The sequence below is a fragment of the Phaenicophaeus curvirostris genome, chromosome Z (genome assembly GCF_032191515.1).
Source record: "Phaenicophaeus curvirostris isolate KB17595 chromosome Z, BPBGC_Pcur_1.0, whole genome shotgun sequence".
Classification (NCBI taxonomy): domain Eukaryota; kingdom Metazoa; phylum Chordata; class Aves; order Cuculiformes; family Cuculidae; genus Phaenicophaeus; species Phaenicophaeus curvirostris.
Window position 1 is genome coordinate 15920289 of NC_091431.1, and position 19078 is coordinate 15939366.

A 19078-nucleotide genomic window follows, 5' to 3' on the forward strand; every position below is an offset into this window, starting at 1 on the left:
ATGTTTCGGATTCCAGAACTGTACACAGGGTGCTAGATGGGGTCTCAGGAGAGTGGAGCAGAGGGGCAGAATCCCCTCCCTCACCCTGCTGGTCCCACTGCTTTGGATGCAATGCAGGAAATAGTTGGTTCCTGGCCTGTGAGCACACATTTTAGCTGTTCCTGAGGACCAAGAGTCAGTAAGCAGGCTCAGCCTCTCTGTGCTGAGCTCTGTGACAAGCTCCCGATTGTCTCTCCAAGACTCAATAACTCTCCCTTGTGGACCAAACTTGAGTTTTGGCTTCAGGAAAATGCGTAGGCTGTGGTATGTCCCCTTTTGGGTTGCAAACAGTGTTTACTACAATGATTTCCTGCCATGTTCTCATAAATCTTTTTTTTTCTGTCCCATAGCAAGTTCTGTTTAGAAACTGCGTAGAGATTTGGGATCTTTTTCTGGAAATATGATATTCAGGTTGGGCGGTGGGATTTTCAGGAGGTGGATGCATCACTTGCACACACTTGAGTTTTTCCTCCAGTTAGAAATGCCTGTTTTCACAGAGTTGGATCCAAAATGCTACAAAGGCCATGTTTTATGACTTCTCTGGCCTGGTCCCAAGAACTGTTAAATTTTTAGTGTCTTGTTTCTGAGCTTATTTAATAAAAAGGGAACATTTCAATTTAAAATGTGATACAATTTACAGTAACTCAAGTGATTAACAGCAAACATTTGTAGTTTCCTTAAGCAGTGACGCAATTAGTCATGTAGACGTGATCTCCATAGACAATAATGGGGAATCTTTTTAGAGTACTGAATAACAAAAAAGGCTGATTTGGGGTTTTCTGCACCTGAGCTTGTAAACTGGAAAAATAGTCATAGCAAATAAATAGATAAAAATAAAAGAAATCTATATAAATAATCAGTAAACTATCACTTTTATACTGAATATTTCTTTGTTAATGCCTGCATTGATGCATCTTTACTACTGATGTATTCATATAGGTCTTCAATGCTGACTAGAGATTTTAGAGTTTATCTCACTTGAAAAGTTCTTTCAGATCAACTTTCTCGTCTTGTCCCAACCTCTTACATCACCCTTTTTTCTCTTTGTTTTTACCCTTACTTTAGGCAAAAAAGTGCAGATCAGAAAACCAGCACAAAGCATTCCAGATGCTGTGCCTGAGAGGAAGAGATCGACCCCTGTGAACCTTGCAAACACCATCCGGAAAAAGCACACGCACAACACCCTTTCTCAGCGACCGTACAAGGAGAGGGTGGTTCACTTGCTGGCACTGAGGAGCTACAAGAAACCAGAGTTGCTCGCTCGCCTGCAGAGAGATGGTGTCAACCAAAAGGACAAGAATTGCCTTGGAACTATCCTTCATCAGGTAAGGCCATGGGGTTTTTGCCAGCACTTTTTCCCTCCAGCTGTTATTTTTAATCATAATTTTGAGCTGTTCATCCTGCATTTAAATTGGAAAACAATAAATGACTGACAGAATGTTCCTTGTTTAAGTTTTTCATCAGCTTTATACAGATGCCCCAGACTGCAAGTCCGCATGAGGAAAGGAAATAAATATTAACCAGTTTGGGAGTGGGAGGTGTTTTTGTTTTGCTAGAACAGCAGGCAATAATTAACTATTTTTTAGAATCACTGAATGGTTTGGGCTGGAAGGGATGTCAAAGCCCATCTAGTTCCACCCCCTGCCATGGGCAGGGACACCTCCCACTCGATCAGGGGCTCCAAGCCCCATCCAACCTGGCCTTGAACACCTCCAGGGATGGGGCAGCCACCACTACCCTGGGCAACCTGGGCCAGGGCCTCAGCACCCTCATCAAGAAGAATTTCTTCCTAATGTCTAATCTAAATCTTCCCCTTTCCAATTTAAGACCATTCCTCCTTGTCCTATCACTCCAGGCCCTTGTAAAGCCCCTCCCCAGCTTTCCTGGAACCCCTTTCAGTACTGGAAGCTGCTCTAAGGTCTCCCCAGAGGCTTCTGTTCTCCAGGCTGAACTACCCCAACTCTCTCAGCCTGGCCTCAGAGCAGAGGTGCTCCAGCCCTCTCATCATCTCCATGGCCTCCTTTGGACCTGTTCCACAGTTCCATCTCCTCCATGTGTTTGGGATAGTTTGCCATAGCATTAGTATTAAGGAACACTGAAGGGTGTTGCGACCAAATCATAAAAGAAGTTCATGGTCTGATTTTGAGCACAGTGTTTCTTTGCCATCATGTGGATTGTGTCTTAGTCTTACTTGGAACCTTTTTTATTCAGTAGCTTTTCCACTGCTGCTTTGATTTAAGTTCCACTTCTATCACATCCGTCAAAATTATTGGTAGGCTTGTAATCTTGTAGATGAAACTTTTATGCTTTGTGTCTCAGAGTATCACATCAATTTACTGCTAAAAAAAAGCTCAGAAAAAGCTTCTAGAAGAACTGTAGGATGCAGAGGCTCCTCCCTTCATAAATGAGCCATGTGCACTTAGAATTATGCATATGTTAATATGTAAAGTACGAACCTTTCGTATTTGTCTAGGAAAAAAGTGATTTGGAACCTCTTAAAGTGAGTAAAAGTCAGCATTTAAACAGCACTGATTGATCCTACACTGAATTTGAAAAACTCAGTGCATTATGTTGGATGTTGTTGCTTTGTTTACCTGGTACTATTGTAGGGTTTTTTTTACCCTGAGGGCACACACAGTGTAACAAACCCCACATTTTTGCACTGAATTGAAGTTATCGACTTAAGTTGATTATAAAGCTCAAAAAACTCAAGTCCCCAGAGAATAAAAAGTGCAAAAATATTCTCCTGGCCAATTATGCTTGATAGTGTTTGAGGAGACTTCCCTGGCATCTGCTCCCCATGCATGGTGTGAGCTGCCTCAGGGCTCTGGGTTGTGTTCTGCAATGGTCAGGTCAGCAGCACTGCTACCTGAAAAGCCTTGATTTGTTTCCTGTATATTCATAATAGGTTTTTTTTTTTACAAGTCTAAAATCATCAGCTTGAATTTGCTGAGATCTCATAGGCGCAGACTTGCTTCTCTTAGAATATAGCTTTAATTCCATTTTTAACAAGTGAATTACTGTTACTTCCAAAATTTTTTGAAGCTGGTGGGGTACAGACAGGCACACAGACATGAATTAGTGTTTATCTCTCACATTTTGGAGGAAAAACAGGCAAAGCTGCGGAAAGTGGTGGTTGTGTTGAGTTGTTGAGCATTTTCTATCAGGTGGATTGATGGACTGTTTTGTTTGAGGTTTTCTCTGCGCCTTTGAAAAAGCATCAGTGATGAAGTTTCAGTAGCACTTCAGGTCTCAGTATCTCGTTGCAATGTTTTGAGTGTACTTTGTATTTTTCTACAGGAAAAATAAATTCATTTTATTTTCAGAGGTGTACAGCAGTAGCAGCCTTCCAGTAAATGAAGAGGGCCTACAGGAAAGCTGGGGAGGGGCTTTTTACAAAGTCCTAGGGTGATAAGACAAGGGAGAATGGCTTCAAATTGGAATTGGAAAGATTTAGATGAGACCTTAGGAAGACATTTTTCCCAATGAAGGCAAGGAGGCCCTGGCCCAGGTTGCCCAGAGCAGTGGTGCCTGCCCCATCCCTGAAGGTGTTCAAGGCCAGGTTGGATGGGGCTTGGAGCCCCTGATCCAGTGGGAGGTGTTCCTGCTCATGGCAGGGGATTGGAACTAGATGGGCTTTGAGGTCCTTTCCAACACAAACCATCCTGTGATTACATGATTCTAAATGACTTAATGTGATGATGGAAAACAGACATTGCTCCAGGTGCAGTCTGTGCTCTGTTGTTGCAAGGTAGCTGTGCAAAACAAAAGAACCCACCCTCCTGACATTGAAGGACTTTGAATTTGGCTGTGGGGATGGTGTTCTTCAGTTCTTAAAGAAGAAAAATAAGTAGAAATAAAAACGAGGCCACTCAATATATTTCAAACAGTTGAGATTGAAGAGTTTGTCGTAGTTTGCCTTGATTCTCAGTGTTATGTTAAAGACAAAAAGGCAGATACATGGTACAGAGAGGTTTTTGTAGAGCAGGTTTTACACATGCTTGCAGCAAAATTTCTACATCCTGAATTGACCGTATGTTTAAAATCTGTGCTCATTCCAAGCGAGCTACTTTGATCTTCACAGCTAAAAAAACTGGAAAACTGGCACGTGATATTGTTTGCAGCTTTGATTTAGCTTTGCAGCACTGATCTTGGTTTTGTAGTTAGTATTTGGGTATAATAAACACTAATTTTCTTCGTTGTCTCCCTGCAGGTGGCCAACCTGAACCCAAAGGATAATTCTTACTCTCTGAAGGATTTTGTGTTCAAAGAAATTCAGAAAGACTGGCCTGGGTACAGCGAAACAGATAAGAAATCATTGGAGTCAATACTTTCTAAGTAAGTTCATTCTCCAGGGGAAGGAAAATAGCCATTTTAAAACCCCTTGAATGTCTGTCTTCTCTGTAATGAAAGAACTATGACATTTTTGCCCTGTAACCTGAAATGTTGGCTCATCCTTGCAGGAAATTCAAGTCATCTCAGAATGTCACCAGCACCAGTTGTTCGGAATCTACCGTAAATTCTAAGAAAGAGCCTCCAGCAACTTCTTCTCAGGTATTTCGATTTTTTGACACTATTTACAGCGTGTTAAGGTTTATCACACTTTAGATAGGTGTAAAAGCTGTGATGTGGAGCACTAGTATTATCTTTAACAAACAAAAACCTGAAGTTTTTATTTCTGATTGGATTATTATACTTATTTAAATATGGTTGCACTGTCACACTGCCAAAAACATATGGTTATGTAGCTTAAGGGCTACTATATTTACTGTTCTGTATTTCAGAGTGTTTATTACAGTACTCAGAAAAACGAACAATTCCTGTCTACACATTATTTTGTGAATACACCTGGAAGATACCCCCCTGTTGTGGTCAAACAGCCAAGAATCTGGCCCAAATTGTGATTGTCCGTTGACGTTTTGGAAGCCTAAACTCACCTGCTGAGCTTCTTGGTTACTCATTCTTGTTCCACAGCCCCACACTTTCTGCTTAAATACTTAAAACTGCTTTGTGTTGCTGAATAACTTGTTTATTTCAGTGTGTAGGAAGGCCTTCTGAGGTGTGTATATGTTCTTCTTATGCAATTGCATATGTTCATGGATATTTGTGATGTGGTAATTATAGAATCATAGAATCATGAAATGGTTCAGGTTAGAAGGGACCTCAAAGCCCATCCAGTTCCACTCCCAGGGACACCTCCCACTGGATTGGGATCTCAAAGCTTCATCCAACATGGCCTTTAACTCCTTCAGGGATGGGGCAGCCACTACTTCTCTTGGCAACCTGGGCCAGAGCCTCACCACCCTCAGTGTCAAGAATTTCTTCCTAATGTCTAATCCAAATGTTTCCCCTTCCAATTTAAAGCCACTTGCCCTTGTCCTATCTCTTCCTGCCCTTGTGAAGACTGCTTCACCAGGTATCCTGGAACTCCTTTCAGTACTGGAAGATGCTCTTAGATCTCCCCAGAGCCATCTCTTTTCCAGGCTGAACAACCCCAACTGACTCGGCCTGTTCTTATAGCAGAGGTGCTTCAACCCTCACATCGTCTTCAGGAGCAGAAGATGCAGGGTAGTGTTTCAGGTGGAGAACACCTGGAACAACACAGTGGGGTTTTTACCTGTTCTTAACAGCCACACACATCTCACACTCCGATAAACACATTGCTGTGTGCTTCCCAGGGCCGCATTAGTAAATTGTGTGGCCTAGAGATTTACTAAATTGCTGTTTTGTGACAGTGAGAGCCAATGCGTCTGAACAGAAACCAGTGCCTAAACAATACCAGCCTGACCTCCTTGTGAAGCCTATGACAGAGCTGATGAAGAGCATCTTTCTCCCAAAGCCTTTTAGCCATAGGTTTGGAGAACAACTTGGTAGATCATAAGATTAGAAACTAAGAATGAAATGAACCATGTATTTAGGTGCTGTACTTCCTTGTTTGACAACTGCTTTTAGATAAGAAAGATGTGGGTTTGACCACTGCCTGTTCAGAAATGGTCCCTTTTCATAGAAGCAAAACCTAATTCTGCTGGTTTTTTTAAGGTTTTCTCATTATTGCAGAAGCGACTCATGAATTCCAATGTAATTGATCCTCTGAACAAAAGGCAGAGGATAGGTCGCCTGGCCAGTCGAACCCAGCAGTCGCTCAGCAGCTCCTGGCCTGCCCCTGGTCGGAAAGCCACCACTGCCCCTCCGCCACCTCCAGCAGCTGCCTCAACTCCTGCTCCTCTGCCGCTGCCTTCCACCCTTGTTCCTGCTTCTAACCCTCCTCAAAGTGTCATCTCCAGCTCCCCCAGCACCCCTGAGGGGCGAGGGACGCAAGACCTGCCAATGGACATCTTCAGCCAAAATAGCAGCAGCACCTATGGGGACCAGCAACAAAAATATACCTCTTGGACTACTTTGGGAATGCTGGCACCTGCGGCAAGGCAGGTAGAGCCTCCCAAATCTGCAGACAAGAAGGATTTGACATTGTTCCAAAAGCCCAAAAAGGTAAAGGAGTATAAGGAGAAGGACACCACGAGTGCCAGCGAGGAGGAGAAAGACATTAGAAAAGAAGAAACTACCAAGCTGAAAAAGTCCTCCCATTCAAATTCAGGTGAAGGTATTAATGCTTTGCTTTTCCTAACTGTTACATGGTGAGAAGGGGCCAGTAAAACCCGCCACTGGGAACACGAACATTTGGGTCTTCATATTCAGTGCACTGCCATTATCCTGGCCTTACGGTAATAAAGGATCAATATCTTTCTTTTTTTCTGCCATTGCATTATGTTTTAACTGTGAGCTTTAAAAGAAAACAGCAAAAATTAGAAGCTGGACTTGTTTTACTGGAGCCACCATTTAAAATTACATTCATTTTTAAGAACTAGAACAAAGAAATCTTAAATGGCTCACTCTGGGGCAGAAACTGGTTATGGGGAAGAGCTGGGCACTTGCAAAACACAAGGAATGGGTTTTTTCCTTTCTTCCTTTCCAGTAAACTGACAGCTTACTGAAACTTATTCTGCTTTTTTCCACAGCAAGCTTTAACATGCTGAAAATGAAGATCTGTCACATATAGTTATTGCATACCAGTTTACTGAAACACAGAAATGTATTTATTTTATGATGTTTTGCAACACAAGGCTCATTGAACTCAGGCTTTTCATGGGAAGTCTAAAACCTGTATAACTAGCACATAGCTTGCTAGAGCTTTGGTTTGAGCTGTGCTGTAAGCTCCTCTCCATCCTCACCACAGAACTTCTGGCTTCTAGAGATGTACAAATGGTACCCATTTCAATGACATTGAAATCTAAACAGAAAATGCACAGAGAGTACTCGATTTCTTAACACACACAGAGCAGGGCAGAGTGCAGTCCCTTTGTTAAATCTGTGAGCTGTCCGAAATCAGAGGTTCGACTAGCAAATCAAGGACAGCTTTAGACCTTTCCTACTACAGCCCAGACGCAAAAGTGTGCAGAGCACTGATTTGGAAGGGTCTTGTGCTTGTAGAGAAAGGATACCTTGAGATAATCTCTTGACATGCTGCGCAGTGCCTGCGAGGCTTGGGATTGCTTTGAAATTCATAGAATCATAGAATGGTTAGGGTTGGAGGGGACCATGAAGGTCATCCAGTTCCACCCTGTGCCATGGGCAGGGACACCTCCCACTGGACCAGGGGCACCAAGCCTTATCCAACCTGGCCTCCAGAGATGGGTCAGCCACCACTTCTCTGAGCAGCAAGGGCCAGGGCCTCCCCAGACTCACAGGAGAACATTTCTTCCCAAGGTCTCATCTAGATATCCCTTCTTTGAGCTGAAAACTGTTCCCCTCATCCTAGCCTTGCACTCCCTGATCAAGAGCCCCTCCCCGGCTTTCCTGGAATCCCTTTCAGTACTGGAAGCTGCTCCAAGGTCTCCCTGCAGCCTTCTCTTCTCCAAGCTGAACAACCAAAACTCACTCAGCCTGGCCTCATAGCAGACAGGCTCCATCCCTTGTGTCATCTCCGTGGCCTCCTCTGGATCCGCTCCAACAGATCCATATCCTGCGTGTGCTGAGGGCTCCATTGCTGAATGCAGGGCTCCAGGTGTAAAATATTCATGCTTGGGTTTGTAAATGTGTAAGCATCTTTCTCTGGGAGCCAGTAACATCATTCTGAGAACGCCTCAGGGAAGGAGAAATCCGTACTGCATTTCAGGTCGGTGCTTCGCTGAAGCTTTCAAAGGTTCCAAGTCATGACAACAAATTCATCTGAGTTGCTGTAAATGAAATGGACACAGGAAAAATGTTCACAAAGGTTGTTTTGTGCATGCTGTGACTCTGTATATTTATCACTGCGTTTCTCTCAAGTTTTGTTCCCACCTTTACGCTGCTATTTGAACCCCTCCTGCACCACATAGTAATTTTAGTATTAAAAGAGAAAGAATTGAGTAGAGCATTGTATGATAGCTCTTTTCTCTCCCCTTGACTTAAAGCTCTGATAGCTTAGAGATCGATAAGGCCAGCTGAGCTTTAGTAGAGACAATTTGTTTAAACAGTGGCAATGTAAGCCAATAATGAATATAAAGACCCATGTAATTTTTAAGCTTGCCACAAACCCCAAATGAAGAGCAGAAAGAGATTACCAAGACAGTAAGTACTCCTTCATGCTCCAGCTAAATTTTCCTTACAGTGGCTGTCTTTTTGTTTATCAAAAAGGTTGAGGGCTCTTGAAGTATTCCTTCAAAAAGAAGGATTAGAGATTAAGTGTACTGTGCTCTCATAATGTCATTTAAAAGAGCAAAAGAGCCATTTACAGGTACAAATAAGTTTCAGACCCAATACTGCCACGTTAATGAGGAGCAAGCCTTTGTTGCAGGTCATTGGAGCCTGAATGCCAGCAGCTCCTATACAATGCTATTGACTTTCATGCTTGGAAGAGCGTTGGAATGAAATCTAGCTTTAGATATCTGTAATTGGCAGGGAAGAAGGGTTCTATGAAAATGTGGCATTGAAAGAACTTCAGCTTTCTACTCTGTTTCTCGCTTGGAACCCAAAAGTTGAGATAATATATTTGTATATATTTACAGACGCAGCCCAAGCTGTCCTCTTTTCTGCAGCTATATCTGTTGCTGCATGTCTTGAATTGCTGTGCAGATACCACATCATTCTTATTTGAAGAAAAGCTGACCTCGGGTTAATGCTGTGGTAGCACAGAGCCTCTAGAATAAAGTATCTGAGCCCCCTTGCTAGACCCCAGCACTGCCAACTGCAGAGAAGGTTGCGTGAGTCCTATTATAGATTTATAGAGCTTATTCCAAGTAATTTACTGCGACAGTAAAACTCTAAAGGGTTTTCCTGAGCCCATGAGGTTGGTCTTGTTTGGCTACATTAAAAACCTGTTTGTCACAAGTGTCAAAACTCTGCTTTTCTGCAGGAGTTAAAGAAACTTGCACTGCCACCACAGATGCTCCTTCATCAATAAGTGAACTACCAGACTACTTCATGTGAGTAAAATAACAACTAACTCTTGTTCCCACTCATGATAGGTCATTTTTCAGCTGCTTCAAAAACTTGTTTAACAACAAAATTGCAAATACTCAAAATGTAACTTTAGAATAATTTCAAGTTCCTTTAAATCACCTAGCTGCCTTATTCGAGCATCTGCAAGTTTTAAACACTGAGGTTGTCCCTTAATTACTTCAGGGGGAAAATAACAGTTAAGATTTTTATGTATATATATTTTAGAAGCACACATAAAAATTAAGTTCATTCTTCTTTAAGGTCACCATAAAAATGGAATGTGAGCATGTGCTGTTTTCTCCTTAGAGGAGAGGCAGTGCAGGACTAAAACTGAATGCTAAAAACTGAATAGCTAAACCTTAGCATCTTTCCTGTGTTTTCACTGCTCAGTGCATCCAAGCTGGAAAGGTTGGGAGGGAAGATAGCAGGATTTAAAGCCAGGTGCAACAGAGACAACATGGCTACTCCCTAACACAAATTAACCAGCAAAATTATTTCATAGAATCACAGAATCCCCTGGTTGGAAAAGACCTTTGAGATCATTGAGTAAAACCATCCCTGTCCACTACTAAACCACATCCCTGAGCACTGCATCTACCTGTCTGTTAAACCTCTCCGGGATAGGGTCTCGTCCATCTCTCTGGGCAGCCTCTGCCAGTGCTTGAAAACCCTTTCAATGAAGTAATTTTTCCTCATGTCCAATCTGAACCTGCCCTGGTGCAACCTGAGGCCAGTTCTAAGGCTCTGATGTAAAATGACCAGTGACTGACTTAAAGCTACAGCAAAATACCAAAGTTGTTCAGCCTGGAGAAGGCTACAGAGAGACCTTAGAGCAGCTCCCAGTGTGGAAAGGGGCTGCAGGAAAGCCGGGAAGGGTCTTTTTCCAAGGGTTTGGGGTGACAGAACGAGGGGGAATAGCTTTAAATTGGAAAGGGAAAGATTTAGGTCAGACTTCAGGAAGAAATTCTTGATGAGGGTGGGGAGGCCCTGGGCCAGATTGCCCAGAGCAGTGGTGGCTGCCCCATCCCTGAAGGTGTTCAAGGCCATATTGGATGGGGCTTGGAGCCCCTGATCCAGTGGGAGGTGTCCCTGCCCATGGCGGGAGGTAGAACTGGATGGGCTTTGAGGTCCCTTCCAACCCAAATCATTCTGTGATTCTGTGATTTCACTGCAGACCAAAGCACTAGAGGAACCCTTCAATTCATATTTCAAATTTTCACTGCTTAATTTTGGCTACAAAAGACAAGAAGAGTGCGTTAAGCTTATATGTAAAATGTTACATATCCACTGTGCCTGGCATGTTGCAGCCTGTTAATTGCAGAAGGACTTGCCTTTAAGTTTAGTTTTAGCTCCTTAATGAGTTGTCACATAGCAGATTAACATTCCCGAAAGTTAAAATTCACCTGCTGTATGGAAAAAGGTTTTCATCCCTGTTAAAGCAGTTGCTTTAAAATGAAATAGCTCCAAAACCAGGTTTTTTTGTTTAAATACTTTTTTGAAAATTAAAACTTTTCTGTCAGGAGGGTTTTTCCTTTCAATTCTCAAACAGAGAAATCTCTCCCACAAATGCCCATTTTCTGGATTCTTTTCCACTGTCTTATTGATGGCCTTTGTTAAAAGTGTGGAAGTTGAAGGAGGCTGCAGTGGAATAATCAGAATAACTTGGTCAGTGCAAGCTGAATTTCAAATGAAATGGGGGGTTTTAGGGGTCTGGGCACAGCTGGGAGCAATCTAAAGCTCTTTCCTCATTGGGAAGGATTAATTTGAGGAGGATTTGATGGCCCCTCCGTGTTCTGACCTGAAATGAGCCTGTGGTGGGAAAAGGCAGGATGAGCCTGGCAGTACAGTTGTGCAGCATCAGCCACAGTGGTGAGGTTGGCCCCCTTGTCATGTTTGCTGCGTGGGATGGGAGAGAGTAGGGTATTTCTCTGTTAAATCACTGGATTACCAGGTTCATCGACTCCTGTCATAGAATCGTGGAATCATAGAATCATGGAACGGTTTGGTTTGGAAGGGACCATGAAAGTCATCCAGCCCAAAACCCCTGGAGTAGCAGGGACACCTTCAGCCAGATCAGGTTGCTCAGAGCCCCATCCAACCTGGCCTTGAACACCTTCAGGGATGCAGCCTCCGCTGTCTCCCTGGAAAACCTATGCCAGTGCCTCACCACCTTCAGCCTAAAATATGTCTTCCTTATCCATTCTGAATCTCCCCTCCCTTAATCTAAAACTATTACTCCTTGTCCTGTCACAACAGGTCTTGCTAAAAGGTCCCTCCCCAGCTTTCCTGGAGCCCCTTTCAGTACTGGAAGCTGCTCTAAGGTCTCCCCACAGGTTTCTGTTCTCCAGGCTGAAACCAACTCTCTCAGCCTGGCCTGAGAGCAGAGGTGTTGCAGCCGTGGGACCATCTCCATTACCTCCTCTGGACCCATTCCAACACTTCCATGTCCTTCTTATGTCAGGAACTCCAGAACTGGACACAAGGCCCTGGGTTGGGTCTCAGCAGAGTGGAGCACAGGGGCAGAATCCCCTCACTTGACCTGCTGGGAACGCTGCTCTGGATGCAGCCTGGGATACTTACCTTATCAAGGGGGAATGGAACAAGAAGGTGAAAGTGGAGCAGTCAAAGGAATAATGTCAGGAAAGGAGGTCACCTGCAGGTGGTGTGGTAGCACCCTGCATCACATTTAATACAATAAGGGATACTCCATGGAGTGACAGAAACTAATCCTGGCCCTTCAGTGGAAGGTTTATTGCTTCGTATGTCAGGCTGAGAGCTCAAACCTGCCTTCAGTTCCCATCCTCTGCTGGGTGAAAGCAAACAGATTCAGCTCCTGGCTGTCTGCTTCCCAGTTAGCTGAGGGCAGTGATACTGAGGAGCAAGGTATATAGTTATTTGATGTAGTTGGATAGTAAAATTGAATGTTAAAAATCATTTAAAAATACCCCAAAAAGCCTTTATGCAAGATTTCATGATGTTGGATCAGTAGAAGCTTTACTCTCACAAATTAACTACTGGCCATGGTGCCCTGGAAAAGAATTAGGTCACACTGTTTCAGAGATATAGCTGATCCTTACAGAAAGGTTGAAACCTGAGAGCACCTGCAGTGTGGTGCAGTTTAAAGGAAGCTGGGTAGTTTATTACAGCTTCTCTTACTGTCTGAAAGTGCTGTGCAATTCATGAGCATAATCATAGCTTTGGCACGAAGATGATTTCTATCACAGTTTAGAATTATGGAATGGTTTAGGTTGGAAGGGACCTTAAAGCCCATCCAGTTCCAACCACCCTACTATGGGCAGGGACACCTCCCACTGGATCAGGGGCTCCAAGCCCCATCCAACCTGGCCTTGAACACCTCCATGGACAGGGCAGCCACCACTGCTCTGGGAAACCTGGGTCAGAGCCTCATCACTCTCACAGGAAAACATTTCTCCTAAGATCTGATCTCAATCTCCCCTCTTTCAGCTGAAAACCATTCCCCTCCTAGCTGAAAACCATCCTAGCCCTGCACTCCCTGATCAAGAGCCCCTCCCCAGCTTTCCTGGAGCCCCTTTCAGTATTGGAAGCTGCTATAACGTCTCCCTGCAGCCTTCTCTTCTCCAGGCTGAACAACACCAACTCTCTTAGCCTGTCCTTATAGCAGAGGTTCTCCAGCCTTTGCATCATCTCTGTGGACTCCTCCAGACCCATTTCAACAGCTGCATGTCCTTCTTATGCTGGAGATTCCAGAACTGGACAGAGGACTCCAGATGAGGTCTTACCAGAGTGGAGCTGAGAAGCAGAATCCTCTTTTGAATGATTGTTAATGTGTTTTAAGTGTGCTTCACTTCATTTTTGCGCAGCTTCCAAATGAAACCTCTGATAAATAAAAACATTAGCAAATAACTGTCATAAAAATATGTTGGATCTCTGTAATTTCCTAAACACATCTCTTGGAACATGTGTGCTCGTGTGTAGAAGCAATCAGTCACATCATTAGCTGACGTAAAACTTGGGTGCCTGTTCTTGGTATTTACTTGGTGCACGTGTGCTTGTTTTTCCATCAGAAAATACAGAGCTATAGTCTCGTACGAGCAGCGCCAGAGTTACAAGAATGACTTCAATGCAGAGTACAATGAATACAGGAACTTGCATGCTCGGATGGTGAGTGTCAGCAGGAGGTTCCAGAAACTTGACGCACAACGGAAGCTTCTTTCTCCAGGGTCCAAAGAATATCAGGTACAGAAGGATGAAACTGTGAAGTCTGTGTTTAATCCCCCTCTTATCCCTTCCTAAAGTGTGTGTTTTCACCACAGGCAGACTTCTCAGTATATTTACCTGTTAAATTGTATGGATGTGACTTTAAAATACATTTAATCTTTTAAAAGAAAAGCTGAGTTCAGTGCCTGTGTAACCAGCGGTGTGGCAGGATGCGCCCAGTTGGCTCAGGCTTTGCTGACCACCTCAGCTCCTTCACAAGGTGAGGGAGTGCTGGCACACAGATTGGGGAGAGGATGGGAAGCACATGGAAACCAGTATTTGTAATCCCAAAGCTTTCCTGATCCTCTACTTCCTGTGACTTTTTAAACTTAATGACACCCACAGCCACAACTTCCTTGTCTTCCAAGAGCCTGATCCCAGCTACAGTGTCAGTGGAGAAGGGTGTTAAAAACTTGATATTGTGGCTTTCCATCGTTGTCTTCTCTGCTTCAGACTTAACAAATTCCACATGATTAATATCAAAATCATTTAATTCTCTGTGCTCGCTGAGGATTTTTGGTTGCCTTTATTTAGGTTTTTGGCCAGATTGGAAATCTGTTTGTGGATGGGAGGAGTGTTTTAAAATTGCTGGTGCTGCTCACTTACTCAAAGGGAGACCCTGCAGGATTTTGCTGGGACCCTGCATGGGCCAGCTCTGATATATGTACCAACAAAAGCCCTGCAAAAAGTTGTTCAGCCCTCATATTCCAACTGTTTGAGCTGTCTGTGATGGCACAGTGGCATGAGCCACTTCTCAAAGGGAATCCTCAAACCTATTCTCCCTTTTGTTGCCTATTTAGAGGTTTAACTGCAGGTCTTGGGTGGAATGGAGTGTCTGGAAGGGTATTTTTGCAATGTAGGAGAGTGGTGGCTTGTGGATAAGAAAATACATTGAGTAAAACTGAGTATATTTTTAGTGGTTTACATGAATTCACATTTTCTGGTACTAGTGAAATATTCTTCATGTTGTCTTCATGTTTGGTTTTTTTTTGAAGGTTCTTCAAGAGGAGGTCGTAGAAGAGTATAGAAAGTTAAAACAGGTAGGGGTAACATCAGGTTTGTGGGAAGTCATAATCACAAACGATGGCTCCACGCTGTTTATAAGAATCATAGAATGGTTTGGGTTAGAAGGGACCTCAAAGCCCATCCAGTTCAATACCCTGCCATGGGAAGGGACACCTCCCACTGGATCACCTGGCCTTGAACACCTCAAGTGATGGGCCAGCCACCACTTCTCTGGGCAACAAGGGCCAGGGCCTCACCTCCCTCATTATGAAGAATTTCTTCCTAATGCCTAATCTTCCCCCTTCCAATTTAGAGTCATTCCTCCTTGTCTTGTCCCTGCACTCCCTGACCTAGATCCCGTCCCCAGCTTTCCTGGAGCCTCTTTCAGGACTGGAAGCTGCTATAAGGTCTCCCCACAGCCTTCACTTCTCCAGGCCAAACAAGCCCAAACTCTCTCTGCCTGGCCTTGTATGGGAGGTGCTCCAGCCCTCACATCATCTCTGTGGCCTCCTCTGGACCCATTCCAACACTTCCATGTCCTTAAGTTGTGGTTTGCTGAACTCGATACAGGACTCCAGGTGGGGTCCCACGAGAGCAGAGCAGGGGGGCAGAATCCCCTCCTTGGCCCTGCTGCTTCCACTGCTGTGGATGCAGCCAAGGACACAGTTGTTTTCGAGGGCTGTGAGTGCATGTTTCTGCCTCATGTGGAGCTTCTCATCCACTCAAGTACTCCTCAGGGCTGCTCTCAACCACGTCATCCCCCAGCCTGTATCAAAGCAAAAGATGTGATATATTGACCTCTGCAGAAATGTTTTCATGCCCTAATTTCTTTGTTAATTTGTCTTTTCAGTCTAGTCCCAACTACTACGAGGAGAAGTACAGGTGTGAGTATTTGCACAAGAAGCTCTCTCACATCAAGAGACTCATTAGGGAGTTTGACCATCGGCAAGCAGAGTTGTGCCGTTGGTCTCCTTCTTCGTCCACGACATGTGAATGAACTGAAAATTATTTATTTAATACTTAAGATTAGTTGCTCTAAGATTATAAAACTTAGTACCAAACTTTTGCATTCAAAAGTTTCAGTATTAGCAGACATCTACTTTTGTCATTGTTGATGTTGCTTATATGCATATTTGAAGCTGCTTTTTCTGGTCCCTTCTTTCTTCAAGACTTATGTTTGTCCATTTAAATAACTTTTATCAGTAGATGCTGGGGATTTAGTACATCTACTATCAAATTGTGCACCTTTTAAGAGAATATCGTAGCAACTTGAAGTGCTTTTTGGATAAATATAAGGCTGTTTTCTGACCTTGTTAATGCAAACTCTTTGCCTTAAGTGGCAGAAGGTTTAGAAATTTGCACAAAATAATAATAATTAAAAAAGAAAAATGCCATTGTTTTGGAGGGTTGAAGAGGCATGTCTGTGTGCTGTATACAGCCTGTTTTGTTACAGCAGAAACTTGCCCCTGCTACTTAAACCCCTCAACTGCAGTGGTTGCCTTAAGGTATTTGCTGGTGTGCATTTTGTGTAGGTAAAATAATTTATCTACACAGCTTCCAGCTTCACTGAAGCAACTGGGAAAGCACTACGTGGCCTAACAGAGTATGGGTGTATGTATGTGTGCGTGCATGTGCGTTCTGTGTGTGTGTGTGCACATCTGAGTGTGAACGTGGTGGGGATTATAAAACAAAGCTGCTACTCTCAGTAGGCCCAAACGCTCAGGTTAAAACAACTTGACGAGTGTTGCTGTAGGGTATTTTTTTCTTATGAAATCACTACTTCTCTTGCGGAAGGTGAGAGCGTTTCCATTTCAATAGTTTGTCAGCTTTAATAATACTAGGGGGATTGATACTTTACAAAAATGAAACACATATATAGTTTTGAGGCAGGATTGTAATATTAAACGTGTAGGCAGCCTATTTATATACTACTATAAAGTATTTTTTGGAGAGAATATGCAAAGAAGCTATTGCCTACATGACCTATATATTTAAAGACTTTTTGTCCTGGGTGCCAGGAATATAACAAAGAGCAAATGTGTTTAACTGTAAAATACTGTGATCACTTAACAGCACAAAATGTTCATTTCATGCAGTTTTATTTGGTTTATTTTGACGTAAACCAAAATTGCTAATTTTATAATGTGAAAAACACAGGTTATTTGGTCAAAATGAAGTAAGATCCTTGTATGTCTTTACTGTGTTTTGTCTTTTCAAAATGCTGCCAACTGAAAAGGGAAGCATTATGTTTACAAATCTGATTTATTTGGGGAATTCATGCCAAAATGTCAGTAATATCAATAACAAGCTTTATCTCCAGCATCAAAAAAAGAAAAACCCGCTGTGTACCGTTGTAAACCAGAAAATGTCTGATTGCCACAAAACGTACACTCAGGTGAAGGGGAGCAATGAAATTTTTGCCTTAACTTTGTGAGTTCAGACGTTATTCCCAAGGATGGAATTGCAAGCAAAGTGCATCCCTTTCTGCTGTGTTTGCATTATTTACTTGAACCAGGTTGATTTTGGGTCCCTTAGGTTAGTGCAATTATCTTCAACTCCATATTTCAAATGGCAGAACGAAGAGAGGACTTCTTTCTTCCCGTTAAGAGCTGCATTTACCTGGGTTTGACAACTGAATCTGGCCCTGCGCATATGCACGTGATCATGCCCAGGTGTGAAATGCATGGGCTGTGCAACTTACTGCATCTGGGTGGTTCACCTTCAACCTACAAACCACGTGACTTCTTCAGACTGAAATAATGTGAAGTTCCTAGTTTTGGACCCATTTTGGCAGTTGATTGCCCTTCATCTTAAACCACGTGCCTGGATGTGACGTCAGCTGCCACCACGGGGGACAGTGCTGCTGCAGCAGTCTTGGTGTTGCCATTGTCCGTAGCGTGTTCGCTGTAGAACCAGTACAATTAACTAGATTTTTTTCCTCCCGCTGCCTTTTGTTATTGGCCTGTTTTCACATGCACCCCCTGGTTTTCAGGTTGCATGTGCATTGGCTGTGTCGAGGAGGAGGTTAGTGTTGGAGGAGGAGGTTAACATCGCAGAAGGAGTTTGGTGCCAGAGAAGGTGTTTGGTGCTGGAGAGAGAAGGTTGGTGCCGGAGGCAAGAGGTCGGTGCTAGAAGAGGAGGTTATCACTATTTCAGAGATCCAGCACTGCATCTCACCATCAGACCCAACCAGCTACTACAGAAGCCTTAACTGAAGGTTTTTCCCACTTGCACTGAGCACTCCTGAAGCCTTGCAAGTGTGCCTGACAGCTGGCAGTTGCAAAATAGTGCTGTAAATCCATGTATCTTCTGTTTCCGTGGAGTTAACATTCCTGTTCAGCACACGTCCCTCACAGCAGGGCTGTGACTGTACTCTGCCTTTTGCTGTAAAACCACCCTGCTGGCTCAAAGAAACCAACGCTGCCTGTGGCTGGAGTCACGCTACTACAAACCTAATTGTTAATGTAGAGAAGGAGCAGCCACACACAGCTCCTTCATGGAAACTGTGAATATTACTACAGAAAAGTAACCACATGCTTGAGAGGGATGCAATAGCTCTGTCCCTTGAGCTGAAAAACCAAAGGGTGGGAGGATCAGTTTCCGGTCTGACTGGAGTTTTAAGGGAAAAAGGCTGTGCTCAGAAGTAGTTTTGTTTTCAAATTGTAGTTACGCTCTAAGCTGTCATCACTTCACTGCTTTTCCGTTTCCAGTTCACCGTAGCAGTTATAAAAAAAAATAAATAGTACTGTTAAGATCTTCTGGTATTGTTCTTCAGAATGCATAGATAAGTGTTACTGAGACAAGTTTTAACGGATTTTAAGTGTTGGTATTGTAACTGTGCTCATTGTTCAGCTTCTTTAAAAGGAAGATGATGCAGCCAGTCTTTCTAGATACATAGTCATTGATTCACGCACACCTGTGGCTACTTTGGAGTAAAGTTCTTTTCACTTCATTATTAATTGTCTCTGTACACGATGGGGGAAGGATGTGGCAGCAATTCCATGCCCTTCTTTTGAGGAAGGGCATGAAATTGATGAAGGAAGGATAACATTCAGGAGGCTGAAGGCTTAAGACAGGGCTGTGATTCCCCCTTTCCTGACTTTCAGTGTGTTTTTATGACTTCTTTGATTGTTTCCATACAAAACTGTACTGGGGCTCCGTATGCGAACCATCCTGAGACATTCGTTAGCTAACAGTTGAGCTGTTGTTGCCCCACTGTTCTGCATCAACTCAAGTTCAATAAAATATTCACTTTCTGATCTTAAGGCTCTGCTTGACAGGTGAGGGGGATCATCTCCAGAGGGAAGTGGTGTGGTGC

General features: G+C 43.4%; 1 protein-coding gene across 8 annotated transcripts in view; it reads left to right on the plus strand.

The window, feature by feature from the left end:
* ELL2 (elongation factor for RNA polymerase II 2) overlaps positions 1–18512 on the plus strand; it is a 43504-nt gene extending 24992 nt beyond the window's left edge. For 3 of the 8 annotated variants that reach the window (XM_069881073.1, XM_069881080.1, XM_069881079.1), the window contains exons 5-12: positions 1105–1364; positions 4253–4377; positions 4503–4593; positions 6079–6640; positions 9431–9500; positions 13563–13734; positions 14751–14795; positions 15611–18512. In XM_069881073.1, coding sequence (XP_069737174.1) covers positions 1105–1364; positions 4253–4377; positions 4503–4593; positions 6079–6640; positions 9431–9500; positions 13563–13734; positions 14751–14795; positions 15611–15757 — 1472 coding nt within the window. In that variant the 3' untranslated portion in view covers positions 15758–18512. The remainder of the gene's footprint in view (positions 1–1104; positions 1365–4252; positions 4378–4502; positions 4594–6078; positions 6641–9430; positions 9501–13562; positions 13735–14750; positions 14796–15610) is intronic. The other 5 variants (XM_069881075.1, XM_069881078.1, XM_069881077.1 and 2 more) reach the window with 5 other exon arrangements.
* The last annotated feature ends 566 nt before the right edge of the window (positions 18513–19078 follow it).